The 25,154-nt window shown below is 52.5% G+C and overlaps 1 protein-coding gene across 1 annotated transcript in view; it reads right to left on the bottom strand.

Annotated features, from left to right (window-relative positions):
- Positions 1 to 24,234, bottom strand: part of TSHZ3 (teashirt zinc finger homeobox 3) — an 87,788-nt gene extending 63,554 nt beyond the window's left edge. Inside the window, exons 1-2 of the mRNA XM_075537179.1 lie at positions 24,108 to 24,234; positions 22,981 to 23,664 (exon numbers count right to left, since the gene is read on the bottom strand). Coding sequence (XP_075393294.1) covers positions 22,981 to 23,020 — 40 coding nt within the window. The 5' untranslated portion in view covers positions 23,021 to 23,664; positions 24,108 to 24,234. The remainder of the gene's footprint in view (positions 1 to 22,980; positions 23,665 to 24,107) is intronic.
- Between the last annotated feature and the right edge of the window lie 920 nt (positions 24,235 to 25,154).

The following is a 25,154-nucleotide window of genomic DNA, read 5'->3' as shown; positions in this document are numbered from 1 at the left end:
CACCATGCCGGTCCCTCACCAGGCCTACATCACAGGGCAGGACCACAGCTTGTGCACACCGGTAAGTTCAGATGTGTGCAAACATCAGCTCGGGAGGGGAGCCCTCCCTGCCGGCCACACAGGCCCCTTCTACAGGGGCGGCTTGCCAAGGTGGTCCAGCCGGACTCTCATACTGCAGGAAGAGCTTGCTTCAGGGACCTGCACCCGCCCTGCCAGCTGACTCTCCCAGGCCTGGCAGCATCTTCGGTGGGTTGTATGACTGGTGATACGAAAGAAGTTCTGAGAACGGGGGCCAGTGCAGTCGTCAAACTTTTCCTCAACACAACAGGGCTCTCTCTTTCCTATGGAAGTATTCATTAAAAGGGAAAAACTCTCCTTTTTAGTTTGGGTTTTTTTTTTCTTTTTAAAGAAGGATCAGGCCCACTCGATGTATAATGCAAATGAACTTCTATACAAGAGGACATATTTGTGTTTTAAATTGGTAATGATGAGCTACACTATCACACAGATATCACAATTTAGGAATAAAGAATTATCTGGGAGCCGAGTAATAGGCGATAGCTCTGGAGAGCATCCTTTCAGATAAGCCATGTCAGAGATCTGCATATCCCTGCAAAATCAATATTGTAGTTGTCACCAAAGGGGGAGAAGTTCCTAATCACTGCTCTCTGATCTCATTTCTGTGCTACTTGTTCAACTTCCTATAGGGGCCAGATGTCTAGCTGCAAGCTTCAAAGGCCCGCACTTGCAGAACAATTAAATGCTCCTCCTGTGTCATCATTAAATGATGCAAGACACTCTCCAATCTTTGTGGGCCAGTGTGTCCGCCTTGGAGAGAATGGCCACCACACTAATGGCCGAGGTACGAACCGTGTGGGACTGAGATCAGCTCCCCCAAGTGCAGTGGAGCAGGGGCAGGGAAGGAGCTGCTTTGTCCACCCTAATTGTGTAATTACTTCTGGGCTGGGTCACCTAAGCTTGGGCGAGAAATCAGAGACAATGGTAATCTCTTACAGCTGAAATGAAGGTGTCGAGCTGTCTCGTGCGCTCTGTGTAAGCAGAGCTAAAGTTTACATTTATATCATGTTACCACAATTACCATCTTCCAGAACGCGGCCAGAAACTCGAGAGAGAAGGTCAGCCCTTGGAACAGGCCCGCCGAAGCCGGCTTGCACAAACATTTATTTAATTTAGCCAGAGTTAAAGCATATCTGCTTTTGGTCACAGTCTCGGCGCTTGGTGTGGACCCACAGGATCGGGGAGCCGCGGCTGCCGGCCAACAGGCAGGCTAACTGCAATCACACAGAATCCTTAAAAACGGGGCTGATAGAGTGGCTACTAATAATAACCAGCCACTAGATGGCTGTCGATTTTTCCCCTTCAGATACCCGAAGGGGAATCATTTATGATCTTTGGGGGGCTTGTACCTCAGCCACAGGCTGGTGTCAAAGCTGTAACTCAAAGGGAGGCCGAGATATCCCCAGTTACAGACCGCACTGATAGTCACCCCCTGCCCCTATCTCTTCCACCCTCATCAGCAGAGGCTGGATCCCAACGGCCCAGAAGGCCCGTGGGACACCCTCCACCAGAGTGCGGGCGGCTGGGCGGCCGGGCGGCTAAGCACAAGGGCTGCGGCTCAAGCTGTCTGTTGTCTTCGTTTCTTTCTCTCTTTTCCCCACCCACAGCAAATAGAAACCATTCCTCATCTGAAGGAGAAAAGAAGCGCAGGGATACAACTAGGAAGAGAGCGGGATAAAAAAGAGAGAAAAGAAATAAATTCCATTGTAACTGGCCTCCTGAAGGCCCAGCCTCGGATATGAGGAATTACAAGACTGTAATATCGGCTTTTGTTTGTTTTGATTCCTGATACTGGGCTCCTCCTTTCTTCCCTTTCGAAGGGGGTCAAAATCTTCTTCTTCTTCCTCTCTTTTTAATTTATAAAAGCTGCCTTATGATCACAGAGATGCTGGTTTCCCTCTGTGTAACAGCATCCCTCTCAAAGACCATGTACAATTCATGAGTGAAAAATCACACATGCACACACTTACATCCTGAGCAGCTGCCTTGAGTGGTCTTCAGGTCTCTTGGAAACTTCAAGTGGGCAGGCCTGGGCCCAGTGAGATGGGCTGACCACTCCCATCGCCTACCACCTTGCCAGTGCCCGTAAGCCCAGGGGCTCGGGAAGCCTCCGAGGCCTGCCATCCCGCCCCACCAGCATCACCCTGATGTCATTTCCCCGGTTGTTTCGCTCCTCACCGCCTCCGGCCCGGAATGGCCACCATGGGTGGGAAGGAAGAAGAAAAAGAAAGTTGGTTGCTGACACACTGAGTGGTGCAGGCTGCACGGGGTCTCAACAGATCAACGAACATTTAACAAGTGGCCTAGTTCTGCATTCAAACTGAAAATGACAACCATGTGACAATGTGGAGAACCCAGATTAGCTGCGAACCCTACGTGAAGCCGGGTCCCGGCAGAGAAGGGCCACGTGCTCCTGGTGGCAGGCTCACAGACAGATCTGGATACGGTGGCCTCCGTGCTTGCGCAGGGGGCTCCCCCACCGCCATGGCCGTGTGACTGCGACATAGCAGCAGCTGGCCACTGCAGTCATGGGACATGTCCCCAACCACCAGAGCAGCAGGAGGAGGGTGGGCCGGCCCATGCTAAGCAAAACGGTGCTGCGCAGACTCTCCTGTGCCTCTGAGCCACCCCGCTGGCCAACAGAGTTGAGGACCACCAGCAAGCCCGCCCCCCCCCCACATCCTCCAAGGGCTCACGGGTAGAAACAGGCAATGTCACCCTCTCCCAGCTGAACCAAAGCAAGGATTGAGGAGTTCATATGGAAAGTGGGGGCAGAGCAGTGGCCAGGACACTCTTCCTGGACTCACCTGTACAGCACCTTTAGGGGACTTCACCCCAGCTCGCACCGTATGTGTTATTGGTGGTACACCGACGAAGCTTATTGCTGCTCATGGCTTGAAATAGCTGATTTATTTTTCTTGTCCCTGTCTTTGCTGTTGATTCTGACTATCTGCCATCCTCTGGTTTTGAAAATGAATTCGCAGGCGTACAGCCCCGGCAGAGCCTGGGTCCACTAGCACGGTGGATGTGGCCGTGCTACGCTCGCAGGGTGACTGAGCCCATCACCAACACAGTCCCACTCTGTGAGCTGCAGCCCAGCTGGGCATGGGAAGTAGAATCCTCTGCCCATGCCGCACAGAAGACAGAGAAGTGCGGGCAAGCAGGCTGGAGCCAGGGGCTCTGGCTACTGCGTCCACCGATTGCCACCTGCTGTGATGTCGATGCTCTCCGGTCAAGCCATGACAAGTGATTGATTTTAATACAACATCCATTTTCTATTCTGTACCAGCACAAGAGGAAAGGGAGGTTCTTTTTCAGGGCCGAGCAATTCAGCCCTTGCCACATCTGCTTCCCCACCTGCAAAAGTCAGGCCCAGGCCAGTGCCGCCTCTTCAGGGCAGACACAACCCCAAGGAAAGAGCCCAAATGCAGGGCCAGGGTAAGCCGCGCCTGCCTGCCCCCTTTCCCAAATGCATGTTTCCATTCACAAACACGTGCCCGTCACTGGCGGCCGGCAAAATGGCCCTTATGGGATGAGACCCTTTGTCATGTGCCACTGGCCGGTCCTTCTTATTTCTCCAGTTGTCTATGAGATGGTGTGCCCCGTGCCCCCTGACAATATCGTCATAAACTTTATTATCACATCTGGAATTTCATGATACGCTGAGTAATTGATTACAGAGACACAGCCCAGAATGCTGCCCCCACATGCTCAGCCACAATTCCAGTAACCTAACTGTTTAATACTCCTGGAATGTATAAACATCGTCAAGCACTGCGCTCCCACCCGGCCAGGGCAAAGGAACCCCCAGCCGGCGGGCGGGCGGACGAGGAGTGCTGCAGGCACAAGATGTAAACTGGGATCACGTCCTGGGGAGCGGATGCGACAGCTTACCCCTAATCAGATGTCGTTTGGGGACTGAGGCACTAAGGTTACCGATGGTATCTGGGAACCTGATCAATGGAGAAGTTTGCCTGAGGCCATCATTCATCAATCCTGGGTCCCAATGTTGTTGGGCTCCACTTTAGAAGATTCTGGTCGCTGGGATTTTTGTTATGATTATTTTGAAAAAGAAATATCTCACTAGTTCTAATGTCACGGGCATCGTGATACTAATAAAATTAAGCAGAGAAAAAGCCATCTTTGGCCAGGTCTGAGATTTGATGAGCAATGCGCCTCCTACCAGAGGGGGCAGGGAGGCAAAATACATCAGGAGCAAAGACCACACCCAAGGGTCCCTGGGAGCTGGGGGCACAGGTAAGCCTAAGTGTAGACTCCATTAGCTCCCCTTCACGGCCTGCTGGAGTGAGCCAAGTGGGAGGCCCCAACACCACCAGCCGCAGAAGTGGCCCTCCAGGCCTGAGCGCCATCACTTTGCAGGGGTGAGGACAGAATGGAGGCGTGATGGGAGGAATGTTAACCCCACTCAAGCCTGCATGAGCAGGGCCACTCAGCTCCCGGCATCCCCATACCCTTCCCTGTGGCAAGTCAAACACATACCAAGACCCAGGGCTAAAACGGGACTTGGACTGGTCAGAAAGCAGCTGCCCTAGCCCCAGTCTATAACCCAAACAGCCCCCTCAACCAGCAAATCCTTACCCAAGGTCCTGGCATCAGAAACCCCCCATGGAGCGGCATTTGAACGCCTACCCAGTGGGCACCTCGGAACGGTCTGTTTACAACGGCACCCAGCAGACACGTACATTCGCTGATTTCTCCACAACTTGAACCCGCAGTGATTGGGCTTGTGTGGGGGGCGGGAGGGGACACACTTAAGCGTTGAGCCCACACGTTGCTTCCGTAGGAATCTGCCAAGTGAGAGCCATCACATGGGGACCACCTGTGGCCAGCCAGGCTCCTTCCACCCAGGGCCAGCCAGCTCCCATTAAAAATGGCCCTGCCATCCACCGCAGCCAGGTCTCCGCACAAACGCGAGTAAGTACGTGTTTGTGGAACTGAAAAATCATTACCCCAGAACATGTCAAGTAATGAAAGATGTTTTCCTCCGAGAAATGTTAACTACTTCACTTCTTTCTCAAGGAGCAAGTACATGTGTTTCCAAAGAATGCCCTTCTCCCTCCCCAGGCATGCTTCATGAGAGTCCGGAGGCCCGTGTGAGCAAGCTCTTGATGCAGGCTCAGCGACCAGGCCCGCTGTGATGTGACGTGACCTATGCCCCTCTGGCCGGCGACTCCATGCTGGGGCTCCCGCTCATTGGCATGACCATCTCAAGTAGGAAGCCCAGCCGTGTGGCACAGGGCGCGTGCTGCCTGGGCGAGCTGACCCAGGAGAGTCGGGGGGAATACGCCCACGGCAGCCTGGCACGCTGGTGGCACCGGCGGAGTCTTAGCAAACTAGTATGCATGACAGCGCTATCTTCCTACGGGCTCGGGGCCAAAACAAAGGCAGGAAACAGAAGGTGGGGAAGGACGAACAGTTCAGCCATCTTCTCACCTCACCAAGAGGAATCCAGGCCCCTTGGTAAAGCTTCCCGTGGGACCGACGAGCAATAACCACCCCATGGCATGTACACTGAGGGCTTCTAAGTGCTTCCAAATGCACTCACCCGCCGGGGGGCACGCTGCTGAGGGTGGCCATGCGAACATGGGGGGCCGAGGCAGTGGGCAGAGGCCACGCCTGCTTCCAGACCATTCTGGCAAAACACCTGTCAGGTAACCTCGGCTCCGTGCACTACGAGACAGGAACAGGGTCACAGTGGAAATGCTCAGCTGGCATGGGGTCAAGCGTTCGAGGATGTCATCATAAAACGGGGCTGTGGCCGTGGAGCACTATGCTGGCATAAGCCCCTCGCCCTGGGGACAAAGGAAACTCAGGCTTCTCCCCCTCTCCTGTCAGAGAAGCCACCAGGTTTGGACAGGTGTAAAGTAAAGTCAAACCCCTTATTATCCGTTAATGGCAGAACACTTAACCATCCACCCATTCCTGGAACAGAGGGGCTGAAATCCTGGCCCAAATGCCCACTCACAGAATGTAAACCTTCTCAGAGAAGAGGCGAGTCCTTCTTCCTGTCTCCCACCTCCAGCCTTCTCTGCTCTGTCTCTGTGGGGATCAAACTGTCCTCCCCAAAGGAAGCACTGCAGCCTCCACACCTGGATCCACAGTCCCATCGGGGCTGTATGCCACGGAGGCAGGATTAGTGCAGAGCGTGTCTTTCGATACCAAGATTAAACAAGCAAGCGAGGGAGTAGAGATGGAGTAAGATGCCAAAGCACAAGGGGACCTCCGGGGAACCAGAAAGACCAGGACCTTGCCCTGAGGGGACAGAGAGTGAAAGCCGCCCCCCCCCCACCACCCACCACCCGCAGCCATCACCCTGAATAGGGACTTCTAGGCTCCTACTCTGTGAGAAAAGAACTTTATGTTTGCGACAGTCATCTACTGCTGGCATTTCTGTTTGAGCAGCTTTGGATACCTAGGATAAAATTTGAGAAGCTGGGACGCTCTTTAACAAATGCCCACGATGTGGAAGTGGTTTTGGAATAGGGGAATGACTAGAGGCTGGAAGAGTTTGACGGTGCCTAACAGTAAGCGCCTTGATCGCCTTGAAGAGACTGGGGAGACTTTTGGACATCAAAGGCAGGGCTGGTGACGGCTCAGAAGGAAGTGGGGAACTACATGAACAAAGTCTTGGAGAACATACAAAGCACAAGCAATAGGATGCTGCTGGAGATGTAGGTACTGACTGTGCTCTTGCAAGGCTTTGAGAAAAAAGGATGAACATGTGTGGACACTAGAGGAAGGGTGATACTTTTTATACAGTGGCAAAGAATTTGTCTGGATTATGTTGGAATACTTGGTGGCAGGTTGAACTTGTGATAAACTTGGATATCTGTCTGAGAAGATTCAAAGCAACATCTTAAAAGGGCTTGCTGGTTTCGTTTTGTTGCTTATAGTAACTCGCAGGAGGAAAGAGAAGCGCTTAAAAATGAACGATGCAAATTGAATAAAACTTAGATTTGCAAAATGCTGCAGACCCCTGTCCTAGCATTTTCACCAAGGACATGAAAGGTATCTACCCTGTACGTGGTGGCTCTGGACAAGCACAGCAGAGAAACAAACCACCTCTTTACGTCGAAGGGGACAGAGAACGAACCAAAGGAAAGAAAGCTGGCTACCTCTTGAAATTCTACAGGCAGCACATGGGCCAAAACACATGTTGGCCTTCAAGGGAAGAACAACCATCCCTGGGGCAGACTGACCAGCAGAACTGTTGAAGAAACCCCGGAAGCAGAACTGCCTCAGTCTCAAAGAGTTGAGGCTCTGGCCTCTGGGGTCTTTAAGAATAGAGCCATAGCCCCCAAAGTTGAGAGATATTCACCAGCCAGATTCCAGAGTGTGGGGCTGTTATTTGGTTTGACCAAGAAAATTAGTTGGGTGCCCAAAGGTGGGGGGCTGAGACTGCCAGGATTAAGGGGCAGACGAAGGAGGCCTTCCAGAGCCCGGGGGGTGGGCTCACGACTTAGACGGACCGGGACAATGAAGCTGTCCAAAATTCATAGAGCAGTGTGGCCATTCCAGTGTGCCTGAGAGGCTGGGGCTTCATCTTACACCTTGCGAGCTAACAGGAGACCTCCAGCTGGGTTTGGGACTTGCCTAATGCACCTTGGCCCTTCCCTTTCCTCCATTTTCTCCCACCTGTAATGGAGACGCCTGCCTTGTACCTGTTGCACTCCGGAATTAAAAACAAAAAAACTTGTTCTCTGGGTTTCACAGGGTCTCACATGAAGAGAATTTTTTTCCCTAGGGTGGAATACACCTAAGGTCTCACCCATATTTGATTTCAATGACTCGGAAGATGGAATTTTGGGAATGGAGAAGACTTAAAATGTTGTGGATAGGGTGCATATGTTTTGCCTGTGGCAAGGATATAAATTCGGGCGGGGGGGGGGGGGCACAAGTGAAATAGAATGGATTGAACCGTGGCCCCTCAATAGGTCGTTGTAAATCCCACCTTCCATGCCTCGGGTTTTAATCCCATCTGGTCTATGTATGAGACAGGAGACTATAGGGTGTGCATTGAGTCCATCCCTTTGGAGACACCAGAGAGAGGAAACAAGCATGCTGAGCCGAGAGGGAGGGAGAGATGGCAAGCCAAGCTGCATGCAGATCCTCCAGGAGCAGTCGCTCAGAAGTGCAGACCTTCCTTCCTGCAGAGCCAACAGAGGGCAAAGCCTTCTGTCAGGGCTGGCACCCTGACTCTGCACTTGTAGCGCCCTAAACTTTGAGAAAACGAATTTGTTTGTATTCCTGTTACAGCAGCACAAGTTATGTAAGCCGCCCTTTGTTTCTGCCTCTTTTTATCATTAATTAAATGAGCCACTTAAATAGATGCCAGGGAGAAGAAGCACTAGGCACCAACCAGGACCCCGGAAGAAATGACCTGCATGAAGTTCTCAAAATGTGAAGACCTTCTCTCTCGCTCTCTTCCTGTGATGTATTTTCCTTCTTGAAAGGAAGCAAAGTTTCACTTCTATTAAACAGGCAGACCTCTTTCACGTGTGAACGTATGCCCCTACCACAGACGATGAGCAGGGAGCACGGCTCCTTTGTCCCCGATGAGCCACCACCTTTGGGGACGACTTTGGCTAGCAACAGCCGATGTACTTTCTCCACAGTTATTTGGAAACCAAACCAAAGTCAAACTCACTGCCAACAAGTCAATTTCAACTCAGCAATCCTATAGGACAGAAGAAAATTGCACTTGCGGACTTCTGAGGCTATAAATCTTTATGGAAAGAGAAAGCCTCATTTTTCTCCCTCAGAGCAGCTAGAGAGTTTGAACCACTGACCTATTGTCAGCAGCCCAATGCATAACGCACCACACCACCAGACCTCATTCCAGGAATTAGAAAGGGGAGATGATTACCAGAGGACAAGCGGAGAAGGCCTACTGCCCATCTCCAGCAGTTAGATGTCGCAGGAGACAGGAGGGCCGCCTAACTGAAGCTCTGCAGGTCCGTCAGGCAACTCTGGGAATCACCGGCCCTCTACAGTACAGTCCCTTGGAGGTCAAGAACAGGCATTGCCCAAAAAGGTGCTGAGCTTCAAGGATGAGAACTACAGAACAGCCAGAAGACAAAGGCAATAGAGCCAACTGCCTTTCTGACTCTAATCCTCAGAAAGGGGCCAAGGGCAGTCTGGCTCAAAAACCCAAATAAGCTGAAGTCAAGTTCATCCATCTTTCTGCAGGTCAAGTTCTGATTAGGGACACTTTCTCTAGCCAGGAGGGTAGGCCCTAGTTTTCATCTTGTCTGAGTTAGTTTTCCTTCCTTCTTTCCTTCCTTCCTCCATCTTCTTTCTCACACATACCTATTCCAAAAGGCCACTTATGTGGTGCCCCCCAACAAGTGTGAAATGCGCAATGGGAAAGGTGGGAGCTGCCAGATTAGGTCCCCTGATAGCCGTGTAGAGGAACTTGAGGGAAGGCATCTCTGGTGCCCCCTTGAAAAGGTACCCCAACTTAAAGAAAAAGAAAAAATAATGTTGCTTTCTTCCCTCTCATGAATTCTAATAGCCAAGCCTTTTTCCCTCCTGATATTTTTAGAAGTCCTGCTATTCTTTGGGAAGAGAATGGTGTGAAAATCAAGCATAGTATTCAAAAATGTAAAATAAAAGTCGATCTGCTACAGGGATTGCAGCCTACCTAACTCGACTGCAACTCCAGAGAGGCCCCAGTCTGTCTGGCCTTGAATTTGCTTTCCAGCTTCTCCAAAATGTTTGAACTTAGGAAAACGCGCGGAGCAGCTTCCTACCGCTTGAGTGTTGTCTGGGAGCCGGAATGGGTGCTGAGAACTCTTTCTAGGCCGTAACTGAGATGCCCCTTTTCCGAAGGTGATGCACTGCTAAGGTGGTCTGTGATGCCATTCCCAGAATGCTCCCAGGGCTCCCTCTGGGGAAGTTGGTGGCCCTGGGGGAGACAGGACGCTCCCTGAGCTCCCTGGAGGTGGATCTGGTGGCATGCCTTTCGTGGCAGTTCTTAAAAATTTCTGTTACCTCATATTTAATTCTTTCAGACACCACCTCCCTCCCCCGAGAAGTGTGGCGGTGGGAGAGGCTCCTGAACTCCACCTGAGTTCCTCAGGGTCTGACTCCCTGAGGGTGCAGGCCAGGAGATGGGGAGTCCCCAAGACTCCAGCCCGCACTTCCTCCCCCAACAGGGAAGCCAGAGATTGGAGGCAGAAAGTTAGAGCTCTGTGTCAAGTCCTTCATGCAAACAATAAATATTACTTCTGCTCGCAATCGGACTTTTCTCCAGCATCGTCTTTGAATGTTGAACCTTTTTCAATTAATTAAAAACTATGCACTGCAGAGTGCATATTTTATCAGCCCTCAGCTGCTTAAGTGTCCAGAAAAGACCAGGCAGTTTTTCTTTTCTTTCTTTTTCTTCCTCTTTTTTTTTTCCCCCAGGCAACCCAGAGCAAGTACTTGCAAGGGTCATATCTTTTTAATTATCTTTTCTCTCTTTGATTAATTATTCCGTCTGACAATAGCGTGTTTCTAATGCTATTCACCTGCCTTTGATGATTGACAACTTTTCTGTCTGATTCAGAGCAAACAGCTGCTGCCACAATCTCCTAGCAACCCGGGTGTGATGGATGAGCCCCCAAGATGGATGGCAGCAATAAATCATGTCTCCAGCCATAAAACTGAGAAAAGGGGATAAGAATAAAAGCGTACAAAAAAAAAACAAGGTTTCTTCCCATGAGTGCACCCAGTTCCTTACCAATTACACCTGGAATGTACTTTGCACCTATTAATAGCAAAGTTTGGCTAATCAGTGTAAGAAAAATGGGAGGATGCTATTTGTATCACAGGTATTTACAATTGTCCCTGCAAAGTGGCACTTGTACCCCAATTACCTCCAGGGCTGCACACGTGTGAGGCCAGTGCATCTGCGTTCTGCCTCCTGCCATGAAGTCTCGAAAGAAGAACTTTCATCTTTTCATAACCAGACGTGTCCCCCCACCCCACCCACCAAGGATACAGAGCAGATGCTACCTGGCTTAGGGGCCGCAGCTTGGCAATGCCAAAAGTGTATCGCGAGTCATCCTGAGGGGTGCCACCAAGTCCCAGACCGCACACAGAGTTGTTTCAAAGCATGGAGGCATACACATGCAAAGTTGCCTGCAGTTGGCGAATGAGCAAGCGGCATGTTGATGCCTTGCGGGCTGCGGTAGATGTAGGCTCCGGGGAAGAGTAGGTCTAAGCAGTGGCCAGACAACAACCCTCAGCTTCCCCACCATACATTCCCGACTCTTCCTTCTCCAGATGAAACAATGGCGGCAAACACCCGCCCGGGCCTAACCTCCTGCCCCATCAGTTTCTAAAATGAATGTCCCCGCTATAAGTCACACGAGGAGCATTACATTTAATTAGCCAACCCAAATAAAATCACACATTTAATCGAACGCCTGACAATTACATTTGCACGACCAGGGCCTCTCCTGGCCCAGGCATTGGAGCAGGAAGGCCACTTTCTGTTTGCCCTTTTCCCCTGACAGTGCAGGCGGCCAGGCCTCCGGAGCAGAAGAAATACTGGTGCCAATGCTGTGGGTGCTGCAGCTGCAGGCAGCCTGGGCTCCCTGAGACCCAGCCCAGCCCAGCCGGCTGGTGAGGCTGCCTGCTTGCCTAAGTGCTTCCAGTAGGTGGGGGTGTCCTGGTGTAGAGGGCTCAAGGGTACAAAAACACAGCTAGCAGTGATTAACCGGCTGGGGCCTGGACACAGCTGTCCACATCAGTCCTGGTGGGGCGGTGGGCAGAGTGCAGACACAGAGGGGAGGAGGCTGCTGGGAACCCGGGACAAGGAGCCACCAAAGATCATTTGTTAGCAGAAATCGCCCTTCGATGCGGAAGTCCTGTCTTCATTCTCACACCACCGAGGAGCAAGCTGTGTGTTCTAATGGTTACATTGGGTTCCAGCTTTTCAAATACAGACTCCTTTTCAAGGCATGGCAGAGGGTTTAAAAAAAAAACAATAAACAATCAGACAACGGTTCTGGCTTCCGCAACTACTGCTCTGTTTATATTTTAATGTTTGGTACGTGACTGGCGTGGTGGGGAGAGAGTGAGTGAGGCAGGGAGAGAGAGAGAAAGTTGCCTGTTTGCTTAAGTATAAATCACAGATACTTCATCTTCCCGTGTCCTTGGGAATTAGACCAAATTAAAGCCTCCTTCTTGTTTCGTCGGAGGAGGGGCTGCCATGGAGGGGGGAGCGGGGGTTAGAGAGGCAGGGGTCTGCAGTCCTGTAAATGGGAGGGCTGGGTCAGGTCGGTCAGCAGCAATGAGAACCCAAGGCCAATCAATGGCAAGGCACACACAGGTCCCAGCACTGCCCCAGCTCGTACGACTCTCAAGTTTCAGGTTTACACGGCAAGTCTAAATAATATTCAAAATGATAAATGGCACCCGAAGGCCAGCGTCTACCATCCATCTTTTCTTAAGGAACATCCATCTTCAATAACGCACGTTTGAATCATGTGAAGCCTGGAGCGCGGAGATCCATTTATACCACCTCTCAGCTGGGGAGCTTGAAGGATACCTGTCTCTCTTTCTCTCTCTCTCTCTCATACACACACACGCACACACAGTTTTATTTCCTTCACTAGAGGCGAAAGAAAAAAAAGAAAGGAAGAGGAAAGGGGGTTAAAAAAGCAGAATTTAAAGGACGAAGAGGCTTGCTCTGCAGAGAATGGGAAAGAACATAGCCTCCCCCTGGCCTCTGCCAATCTCGCGCCTGGCCCGCCACACAGCCGTCCACGAGGTAGCCTCGCCCCTGCCCCTGCCCCTGCCTCTCTGGCCAAGTCATCAGCAGGACTCCTGGGAGCCACCCTGCCTGCCCGGGGGAGGAGGAGACAGCCAGCCAGCGTCACAGGGACCTGGGCGTCCCTCCTCCACCCCTCCCCGTTGTCTGGCTGGGGCCCATGTGATAAATGACATATGTCATTCTGTCAGGAGGGAAGGGTGGGTCAGTGATGTATGACTCCGCTGAAAAGGAAATCGACTGTTTGGCATGGCGCGGCCCTTCTCCACCAGGATTTAGTTTCAGAACTCCGAGATGAAGCCCAGGGTGCGTCCAGTGCACGCCTAGGGCAGGCTGACGGGAGGCCTGGGGAAGCCACGCTTTACCCACCCCCTGGCCTGCCCATGCCCAACATAAAACAACAACAAACCATTCTGGCACTGAGTACCTGCAAAAAGGCCATGCGTGTGTCAGCGTGTAACAGAGTCCCCAGCGGTCACACACCAGAGGTCATTAAATATGTGACTTTAAATTTTAAAAACAAAAGGGGGGGAGGGAGAGAAGTGGGGGAGAGAAGCAAAGAAAGGGATTGTGGGGAGTAAGGTTAGTCCTTTTATTTATTTTTTTAATGGCAAAGGGGGCTGACACAAAAGCCAGATAAAAATTAGCATGTTTGAAGTAATCGTCCCGCAGCTTGACATCTGCATAGTAAATTTTAAAGGGAGAGAATGTGTCAGACAGCCCTGCGCCGCTGCGCCCTCCCCCCTTTCATTAGCTCACTGCCAGGGTGGCACTGCTGAACCTCATTACGGCGGGAGGATTTATGAAGCTGAACCCAATGGCAAAGAAAAGGCATCTGTCAATAATTGTAGGGAGCTGCACTCACAGCTTTGAAATCTCATTAAGTATGCAGTTATCAGGCATAAAGATCAAAAACATTACTCAACTCCGACAGAATCTTATGGAGGAACATTAATTAGCAACAGGCCTACAGTACAAAAAAAAAAAAAAACAGACTTCCTCTCACACCTGCCCAACCCACAAACCTAACCCAACACTCCCCCTCCCGCCGGAAAAAAAATAATTCCCGGCATCTGAGACTGATCAAGAACATGAAACAACACACACACACACACACACACACACACACACACACACACAGAAAGGAGGGAGAGGGAGGGCACAGGAGGGGAGGGGAGGGGCGGGGCGGGCTGGGCGCAGGCAGTGAGGGAGGGGAGAGGGAAATTCAGTTGAGAATGTCTTGGCGGTGAGGAGCGAAAAGGAAGGAGCTGTCAAACTTGAGAAGGATGTCAGTGCTGGCCCTGATTACAGGGGCCTATGGAGTTCTCAGACGGTTTATCATGCTGGCCATCAAAGCCAGCCTCCTCCTCCGTGTCACTGCTGGGGGACTGCTGGCTGTCCAGCTTCAGTCTCAGCTCAGGGACCAGATCCCTAAGATCCTCTCCTGGCCCACTAGCTTACCTGGTGGGCCAGAAGCCTTCGTGGACCAGCCAGGCCTCCTACATCAGCACTCTGCTGCCTCTCTGCCTGGTCGGCACCCAGGTGCTGCTGCTGTGTCTGCCCAGCCGGCCACAGTCGGCAGCAAAACCCAGTGCACCAGTACTGGATAGCATCCAAGGTATCACTGCCACCAGTGTTGTCCCTGTCATCTCAACACACCATCTCTTTTCTTCTTCGTCCAAATAGGCGCCAGCACCCATCTCCTTCCTTAATTTATCCTGAGTGTGATTTACACACCCAATCCCTTCAAAAAATAAAATCTCAGTGTGGAGACTTCACATCCAAACTCTGGAGGTGACATCAGGGTGGTAAGGCCTGGTGAGCACCGGCACGGCCCTCAGGAAGGTGTGGGGCTGACTGCGTGTGCCAAAGAGAGCCATGTCTTGCTTTGACACCATGATAGCCAGATGTCCTTTCCTGCCTCATCTGCCAGCCTCCCAGAGCTGCACTGACAGCGAACATTTTAAGCCCATTTAAAATCCATCCCCCAGACACCCCCACCCCTCACAGGATTGTACCTCAGGTTCTCAGACAAACTTCCCTGAGGCCCCAGAACAGTGGCTTGGATCTGGGGGAGAAAGGTGCATGGAGAGCTGGGTGGGTTGGGGGTGGGAGTGTTTGCTGACTCCCCGCCTGAGGTTTCAGTCTAGCAGGCAACACCAGCTCCAGCTCCTCCTGGGTATTTTGTGCAACAGTTAGGCACCTCCCCCAGCCTCCTCTGTGAAACGTTTGGAGAAATAATAATGATAAAAGTGATAGCCATGCAACAAATAGTTTGTGCTCTCTTGCTACAATTGCCTTGTGGTAGAAAAGGGGCCTTCTCGAGTCACCCAATAGCACATGCTCATTCTCTCTCTCTCTCTCTCTCTCTCTCTCTCTCTCTCTCTCTCTCTCTCTCTCTCTCTCTCTCTCTCACACACACACACACACACACACACACACACACACACAGAGAGAGAGAGGGGGGGGGAGGGAGAGAGAGAACCCACAGACCAGCACCCCCTTTGATATGAAACCTCTGCTCTGGTCCTTTCTTTGGTTCTCACGACTTAGGCTACTTGTGAAATGTTTACCTCCCTCATCTACAGGAGAGAATGGCCACCTTTTCTTCATTAACCCCCTCTTTAAGGAAGCGAGGATTAAGATTCCTAGGCAAGGAGCTTGGAGATCCCGCCAAGCCAAGGCCCATCCTTTCCAATAAACGACTCTCCTTTGGAATATCAATTAACTCAGCTCCGGTAATTGTCACCTACGACCCAAGACCGAGCTCCGGTCTACAGACCAGGCCTGATGAGAATGGAGCTTCCACGTCGAGTTACAATAAGGTGTTTATATTTTTATGTGCTTACCATATTACCTTTATTATGTGTGGCATCAAAGTGATTATAGCAATTACATCTAACAGAATTAATTACAGAACTTCCCATCATCCCTGGATACATAATACATTAGAGGTAAGCCAAAGAAAGAAAACATCTTGATTGTTGAAACTATTGTTGGGATGGGTGTCTTTTCCTGGGCAGAAAACGCCACGCCAACGTCACCTTGCAGGATAAGCAGGGCGAAAGGAGTGGAGAGAGTTAACAGGACACAAGGTATGTTTCCTCTAAATGCGGAAACACTTGGGTTTGATTATATATTGGTCGGAGTGGACATAGAAAATCAATTCAACGTTTCATGTGGGGATCTTTAAAAGGTACTGGCTAATCCAGCTAACCAGTGTTACTACAGAAAGGAGAAAGCGCATGGGTGAAAGACGTACAAGTCTTTACGTATGCAAAATAAATTCACTCAAGGCTTCATTAATATTAATTTAAATTCAAAACCCATTTACATTAAATTGTTCATTAAAAATTGCCTATTTTATGCAACATGCATTTCTCAAAGAACTCTGAGGAAACTGAAACACAGGCCCGATTCAATGATGAGAATGAAAAATCAAAAGTCAATGAATTTGAGTCATTTCACGTATCTTACCAAACAGCCCTTTGCTCTCCATTAAGAATAGGTTCCAGTTTGGGGAACAAGCAAGCATTTAGAGTGTTTTTTCCCCTGCTACTAGAAACTTTCAAAATGACCTCAAGCCCTCAGGCAGAGTAAGGGGATGGGGGGGCAAGGGGTGAAACGGGAGATGGCACCAGATCCCAAACTGGACTTGGGCGGAGTGGGAGGGGGGGTGTTGGCAAATAGATAGGTGCACCCCAGAATTCTGCTGGGTCACAGGCCTTTGTGAGTTGGCCTTCCTTTTAAGTGAAGAGCATTTGCCAGTGTCCGCTCTGGTCTAACATTTGTGTTTCCATTCTCTCTTCACTCTGCCCCTGCGATCCTTTATCCACAAAGCCAGGGGACCAAGAAGATGATAACAAGGAATTGGGGAGTGACTTGCTTTGGTTGGCATGCTCCTTCCCAAAGATAATCTGAGCCTCCCCTCCTTCCCCAACAGCTGCTGTGGATGAAGAAAACACAGGCATAATTAATAACATGTGTCCTGACAGTATGAATTAATAATTGATCATTAAGCCCAAACAAATTTATTCTTCAAGAGCCACACCTTTCCAAACCCAAATAGATATATAGGTCGATAAATAAATAAACGGAAGAGGTGTCTGAAAATTCCAGGTAACGTAGTCTTTAGGAAGATGTTTCCACCCCCACCCCCATGTCTCCTGAGCCCCTCAGGGTGAGATACTGAAATAACGTATAGCATCGAAGGTAACAAAACCCAAGACTCTAGGTGCTGATCAAACCCAGTGTCCGGGTTAGCTATGGCTTCTCTTTTCAAATGGCGCTTAAACAACATCCATTCTTGAAAGACACGATGAAATCTTTCTAATCAAGATTCCTAACCCTAGAGGATGACACCTGCTCAGACCAGTCGTCGTCAGCTGACTGGATTCGATTACGATATTTCAGAGAAAAAAACAACAACTTTCAAACATGCTTACTTTCATTCCAGTCACAAACATTCAATTCAGTGACCTGAATGTTGACATCCGTACCTGGTGTGAATTTTTACAAGTGTTGCAAAATTAAGAAAAGCAACTCAAGTCAGATTGAATCTTGACAATCCAGGTAGAAATTTAGAAGGGGGTTAAGAAAAAAACATAAGGGATAAAAAATATGTATATAAATAGAGATAAAATGTATATCCATAGCTATTGTTTAGTGGTATGTTAAAAATTAATTTTAAGGATGAACTGTAAATACTGAAAACTACAATTAATCTGTCTGGTTAAAAAAAAGACTTACAGACATTTAAATGCATGTATCAGGACACTTTATCAACCTAACATAAAATTGTCATCTTATCTTATTATATGACAATTTTATGCAATGTCAAAGAATTTAAAAATGACTGCCTGTCCATTGAGTCTAATTACAACGGCACATTATCTGTCTGGATCTATCAGTCCATATCAGGGTTACCAAATACAGGGTACTGTGTTCACCTTTCATTTTCTAATTGCAGAATGAGAAACCACAATCTGAAGCATAACTGAAAAATATATAAATGGATTTCAAAAAACAAATGACAAGCACCTGAGGATGTTTTGGGTACAGATGCCACTGTTCTCCCCGGTTCTGCCCTGGCTCCGCTCCGGGCTGTGGAGCACTGCTCTAGGGCTGTTACTAAAGGCCCACATCCCGCCCTGAGTTGGCCAGGAGCACAGAACGCAGGACACCCACCCCTACTTTCTTGTCTTTTCTTTTTTTAACTGATGAGACCAAATATTTTTGTCCTTGTTTGTCCAGCGACAGGCAAGAATAACATGGGCCTGCAGGGAAGTCGTAAGCAGCCACGAACTGCTCCAGTGATTGGATTCCACATGGCTGTGAGATCCTATGCTGGTCCTGGTGGCCTGGTGATTAAAGCACTGGACAGCGAACCAAAAGGTCAACAGTTCAAACCCACCCAACGGTTTAAGGAGGGACGCTATGGCAGTTGGCTTCCATAAAGATTTAGAACCTTGGGAATGCTATCGGGTGGTTCTCCTCTTCCCTAACCAGGCTCACTGGGAGTTGGGCTCCACAGGACAGCCGTGAGCTGGGCTGGGGTTGGACACTGGGGACTCCAGACTCCTGTCTCTCTGCGGCCCTGCCTGTGTGCACCCATCCTAATTCGGCCATGACACACGCGAGCACTGGGGCACTTCCCCTGTCCTTCCGGGAGCCCCCGCCTGGCTTGGCGGCCCAGGCTGGGTGACAGCGCTAATGCTGTGAACTCACCTGGTTGCCGCCTTTCCCGACAGCCCAGAGCAGTCACCTTTCATTCGAATCACTTTACAAAACCATCTTTAGTAAAAAGAGGGGGGAAATGCAGACTTGCAAGGCAATTTAGGGCATAACTGCTGATACATCAGTTATTGACTAGCTCGCTCCCGCTCCTGAGCGCGCTCAAGGCAACAGAGAGGACAAAATGACAACATCAACCGCTCACAATCAAGTGTGGCCCTGGAGAGCACTGAAGCCCTAACTGACAGTTGTCAGGATGACGGGGGCATGGCCGCTGATTCTGGAAGATTCTCTTCCCCATGCACAGATCGGGGGAATAGCTTTGCCTCCTGGCCCCTTTTGTTTTTCTCTTTCGTCTTCATTTTCATTTTTCTTTTTAATTCACATTGTTTTTTCTCATTTTATAGTAACAGGGAGGAAAATCAGAGGCTGGCCCAAATCAGACGTTTTGTCACTTGGCTACAAGAGAGACTATCCAAAACGGAATCGAAAGCTGGGTTGGCAGTGAATAAATTTCCTAGATTGATGCTAAAAGGCTTCCTTGCCTACCCCCTGTGCTTCCGGGGGCTTCTGGGCACCTGGATCTGACACCACCAGGTGACCCATCCCTCACGGCATGCCGCCTGAATCCTGGAATGTGAAACCCCTCCTGTCTGGCCCACAGGAGCTCAGCCCTGTTCCACTGCAACCAGCGTGTTCTTCCACACCGCCCACCAACCCAACAGGGCCCATAGCAATGCAACAAATGTCCCAACCTTACCACCACAACACTCCATGCAAAACTGTTATTTTTCCATGAACAAGATCCCAAAGGTCGGTGACAAGTAGTTTGCTGAGGGATTTCTTTTTTTTCAGTTATAGGCAATGGCTTTTTATGATTTCCTATTTTCCTTCCCATGTGAGAATGGCTACATACTCTTGAAGGTGTGCCCCACATTTCTGCGTGGCCTTTTCAGTGCTACACAGAAGAACCAGATTGCAAGCCGAGAAGAATAGTCCTTTTGCCGGAAGAACACCCGCCTGCACTCTGCTTGCTCCTCTGAGACTCTCAGGGCGGCTGGGTCTGCCCAGTACTTGCTGCACTGGCCTCTGAGCCCCCATTCCTGCAAGGGGAAATGCCTGCCTAGGTTTCCTTTACAGGTAAAGAAATTCTCTCTCTCTCTCTCTCTCTCTCTCTCTCTCTCTCTCTCTCTCTCTCTCTCTCTCTCTCTCTCTCTCTCTCGATAAACCATGGATCATTTCAATTCCCCCAAACACACAAAACATCTCCAAGTCCAGATTGATGTCTTTTCAGGCATTCTTAGAGCCTGCGAGGGTCTCTCTGAGAACAGGGTGACATGTGGCCTGGGCAGGCTGTGTGCACCTGTGTACAAGGCCTGGAAGCTCTGCCCAGCGCTCAGCCCCTTTGTGGTTGTGATTGTAGCCCAGACCATTAAAAGGGCCCTAATTCCTATGACATGATTATCCAGGTACCAAAGCCCATTTGTCACCTGCAGTAGAAAATTGAGTTAATGCACAACTAAAGGCAGCCAGGACTGTGTAATATCAACTTGATTACATCAAACTAGCTGCAAACCTAATTCTGCTGGATGACATTGCGTTGAGCTTGTCATCTCCAATCATTAAAGCTGTCAGAAATCCATCAGGTTTACAGCTAATTAGGTGAACACTAATGAAGCTGGCAAAACAACTTTTCTTTTTTTATGGCTGAGCGGACCTTTCAGTTTGGAGGGGGAAAAATAAAATTCTCGAGTATTCTCAAGGTTGCTGGGGACTGGATTTCCAGTTACCCATCAGCCGACATCTTGCCTTTCCCCTCTCTCTCTATTAGTACTAAGCAATCAATTTGTCATCACTCCCCACTATGCTACAAAAGCAGGCCTGAACCTTATAGCTTGCAGCTGTGAGAACTTAAAAAAAAAAAAAAAAGGTGGGGGGAACGGGACGGAACATTGGAAGTCTCTTGTCCATCGAAGCAACAACAGCTTACTTATTGCTCGGTGTGTACCCACATCCAGCCTAAAATGAGGAGGGGGTAGCTATGTGCGTGTGTGTTGTCGTTGTTGTTTTGGGGTGTCTTTTTTTTTTAATCTTCTTTGATTCTTTCTCTGTACTCTTCTTAAATAAGTAGCCAGCCCTTCAGTCATCCTCCACCCCTCCTCCACACATCCATTAGGCAGAGGCATTCTGATAAACTAAATCCAAAACCAGGGTACGAGAAAGAAAGAAAGCACTCAGGCTGCCAACTTCTGATTGACCATTAAGCTATTGATGAATGTGCCTGTCAGGGGAGAGACAATTAAATCAAATATGAAACAAAGTCGTTTTGACGGGTCATTTTGATAGAGCAAAACCATTCTTCCATCTCCTATTAGTCGTGCAGTCAAGTTTTTATGTAATGAATATTTCTTAACTGACCTAAGATTTCCTGGCTAGCTTTTCTTAAAGGTGCCAAAAAGGTTAGTGAACAGGTTGCTTTCAAAAAGCTGAAAGAAATAAAATGAACCATCCATTCCCCTGTTCCCTCCCATACAGACCTAGATGTGTGTGTACAGAGATGTGCATATGTACATGGATCTAGGTATGTGAGCAGAAGCAGCATAGAAGGGCTGCAGATGGTCGGAGGGAGATAAAACTAAATAAATAAAAGATGTCACACGAAGGCAGTCCCCGACCAAGTGGAAAGTTGTCATCGCACAGGGTTCACCCATTCCAGGTGCATGGCTACCTTAAACCAGGCGTCCACAAAGGAAAGACAACTGTGAGCTGGAGACTCTCCTCCAGCCTAACTTTCTGAAGGAGCCCTGCAAACTTTGAGGGCTTATTCTGGGCAGGTAAGTGCACTGGTGAAGGGTGGGATTGACATTACAAGGTGAGGCGGAAGGCAGCCCTTTCCCTACAGTCACCACTGGGTTGTCAAAACTTTTAAACAACGGGGCAAAACGGAGGACAAAGAGTAAGACCTGCATGCATGATATGCCCCAACCCAAGTCTGGTTTTCTAAAGACACTGGCAGGAAAATCCAGTGCCTGGAGCACAAGGTCCCTCCTTTCCCTGTGGGACCAGGGTATGGAGGCCCTGCAGCCAGCACGCAGGCATAGGATGGGCTGTACTGGTGCTGCTGGCAGGCATGGGAACCAACCACCACCACCTCTGGTAGCTCCAGGCCCTCTCGGGACGGCAGAAGAGCACCAGGAGAGCGCAGAGCCTGGCCCTACCCTTCACCCTCCTGCTTCCACCAAAAGAAGGCCAGAGAAAAGAACCTCCTCTCAGAATCTGAACCTCCGCACATCTGAGTGTTACTCATATCAAAATACATCACGTCCATATGTGGTCCTCCAGGCAATCCGCCCGAATCCCTAAAGTTGCTCTGACAGGGCCCTCCTGACATAACAGAGGTTGGCCTCACTATTGCCAGTGATTTATTGATGTTTATTGGGAATGAATAGATCAAAGGCAGCAGCATGAAGGGCGATCAATCAGTCATCAAATCAAGGGTGGCAACTGGCCAGAAACCCTTCTTCCAGGCAACATGCCCCCAAATGACATTATTGCAAAATAATGTTATGTGTGTGGGGTTTTGTTTTGTTTTCAATGATGCTTTTTCCAAGAAAAAAAAAATCAGCTCAATCTTAACAGGAGTTGACACTCCTGGCAGCAAAAGAAGAAAGGGGAAAGAAAGCCGAAGAAGAAGAAAAGTACTCAGACATGTCCCGGAACTAAGTGGTAGGAGAGGGTGGGCGAAGCAGCGGAAGGAGGGGTAGGGGCACGAGCAACCAACGGGCCGAAAGCCACGCCATCTCTGCTCCAAGGCTGACTTGACAGGCAGCTGACAATACCCAGACCCTGGGCGCTTAGCTTTCCACCGCCGTGCCCTGCTCGGGCCCAATAAATGAAGAATCAATCCGATTAGCAGTAAGGTGGCCAAGGGGACCTACTCACTCACCGCTCGCGGGCTCTGCCTCCGAAGGCACCGGCGGTCCCCCACCGTCCGGCCCCGGGAGGGCACCGAAGGTGTCCCGGGGAACTCAGGTGACCCCGCCCGCCCGCCCCCACCCACCCCCACCGAAAGAGGCAGACAGGGGTTCCTTTCCACCACTTCCGCGGCCCGAGAGCTGAGGTGGCAGGGACCCAACCCAATCCCGTTCGCCCCGAGCGAGGTTCCCGAAGTGGGTGCCAGAGCTCAGCGGGCGTCCGGGGGGCGCCGGGGAGCGTACCCAAATCCGCGAGCGGCGGGCGGGCGAGCCCGGCGCCCCAGAGTTACTCAGCGCCTGCACCGGCCGAGGGGCGAAGAGTAGGAGCCGGAGCCGGAGCCGGGCGGCCGCCGGCTGCAGGCGCCTCGCTGGGAGAGGAAGAGGAGGAGAGGAGGAAGGGGAAGCGGCTCGTACCTGCTGCGCGCCGGGGCGCCTGCTGCTTCCTCCTCGGCATGATGCTCCTCCGGCGACTGCCACCGCCGCCGCCACCGCCGCTGCCGGGCTGCGAGGGAGGGAGGGGCGGCGGGCCTGCGGGGGGGGGGGCGAGGCGGGCCGGCTCTCAGCCTCCCCCCCGGAGAGGGGCCGCCTGCAGGATGCTGCTGCGCCCCAGCTCTCCGCGTCCCCCCCTCTCCGCTCTCCGCCGCGATCCCCGAACGTGCAGAGGGAAGGAGGAGGGCGGGCGCGGGAGGCGCGGGGAGGGAGGAGCGCGGGGGGAGGCGGCGGCAGAGGAGGTGGAGGAGGACCGCGCAGCCGGCGGAATGGGAAGTTTGACAAATCGCTCCAGAGGCCTGAGGAGGAGGGGGCGGGGAGGAGCGGCGGCCCTGCCCCCCCCGCCCCGCGTCCCCTGAAGGGGTGCTCTGGGTTCGGGGCTGGGGGGCGGGGAGAGGGGGGCAGAGAAGGCGGACGGAGGAGCGGGAGGAGGAGCGCCGGAGCCGCCCGGCCGGTCCGGCCCGGCCCCCGCCCCCAGGCCCGGGGTCACAGCATCGGGGAGCAGGGGGGGGGGGGCGCGCCGCGGCGGCCGCGGCCCCGGGCTCAGCGGTCCAGTCTCCGGCCCGCGGCGCGGCTGGAGCGGCGGCGGCGGCGGCGGCAACAGGCAAGCTTAAAGGAAAAGGAGATGATCGTGTCACTCGCCCGCCGGCGGGGGCGCCGCGCCCCCACTCGCGGCCCTTGGCCTGCCGAAGACCCCCGCCCAGTCCGGGGAGCCGGCGCGGCCCCGCCGCCTCCGCCCCGAGCGCGCCGGCAGGAGCGCGGCACCGGTCCCGCCGAGCCCGTCCCCGGCGGGCCGCGACCCCCGCCCGCCCTGTCCCCTCCTCTGGCCTCGCCCCTCGGGCCGCCCCCGGCAGCCTCGCCCTGCCCGCGCCGCTCGCCCCCAAAGTCCGCCCGTGGACCCCGGGCCTGGGCCCGCGGCCCTTGGGAACGCCAAGACCTTGGAGCTGACGCCGCTGCCCCCGGGGGAGGAGGCGCGGGGAGCGGGGGTAGGGGTCGCGCCCCGACCCGGCGCCACCCCGGCTCCTCCTCCGGGGTCCGCAGCCGCCACTTACCCCAATTTCGTTCCAGGGCAAACTTTCCCCGGGCCCGCCCCAGGGGTCGGTGTGGGAAGAGGAGTCTCCAAGTTTCCTCCCCTGACTTTGGGAAGACCGCGGTCCCCCTCACCCGCCCCGCGCCCCCTAGGCGCCGGGGCCCGGCCCCATCCCGGGTGCCAGCCTGCACGAGGGCGCGCCCCGGGCGGGGGCAGGCACTCTGCTCCCCCCGTGCCCATCCCCCTGCCCCGGCGCCCCCGAGCGAGGACCGCCGCGCCCCGCGCCCGGCCTGCCGCTCCTCCGGGGCCAGGAGGATTGATTATTGATTGGGTGACTGGGGTGGCAGGAGCGCTGACGGGCCGAGCCGGCGGGCTGCGAAGAGGAGGAGTTGGCTGGGCTGCACCGGCGGCAGGGCGACGGGAACTCACTTGCGGGGGATGGCTAGGCGCGGGTGGGCTGATGCTCAAGGGGGCGACCCCCGAGCGGCGGCGGCGGCGGCGGAGCCCGAGCGGCGGCCGCGCGGGCGGCGGCACATCGATGCGCTGCGGGCTCGATTGCGTCTCCCTGGGCCAGCTCTCGGGCCGGGAATGGGGCGGCCGCGGCGAGGCCGGCTTCGGGCGCTGCCTGGCAGCGGCGGCTGGGGCGCGGGGGCGGCCGCCAGGCCCACTGTCCCCGAGGCGGCGCTGCGCCAGGACGCGCCCCAGGGGCCCCTGCGCACCTACGGGCCAGCCACTCACGGTCCCGGCGCGGGCTAGCCCCCCGCCCGCGCCCTGGGACTGGCCGCCAGCGCCCGGGGAGCCACCGACCCCTGCCTTCGGCTTCTTCTCTACCGCCCCCCCCCACTTAGGTTTCTTTTAGTCTCCTCCACCCTCTTCGCTGGCTCCTTCCCCTCTTCTAAAAAATCCCCCCTTTGGGGCGGTTTTGGCAAGTTTGTTTGAAAAGTTCACTGGCGTGCTTTCTTTTCTTCCAGACCGGGGGACCGAGATAGCACCCCGCCGGGAAGATCAAACAGCCCGGCTCGCCCCCGGCCCGCGGGCTTGGGCTGGGTCCAGACACCTCCCTGAATGC

This window comes from Tenrec ecaudatus, chromosome 18, assembly GCF_050624435.1.
Source record: "Tenrec ecaudatus isolate mTenEca1 chromosome 18, mTenEca1.hap1, whole genome shotgun sequence".
Classification (NCBI taxonomy): Eukaryota; Metazoa; Chordata; class Mammalia; order Afrosoricida; family Tenrecidae; genus Tenrec; species Tenrec ecaudatus.
The sequence above is the reverse complement of the archived record's forward strand: the minus strand, read 5'-3'. Positions and strand labels throughout refer to the sequence as shown.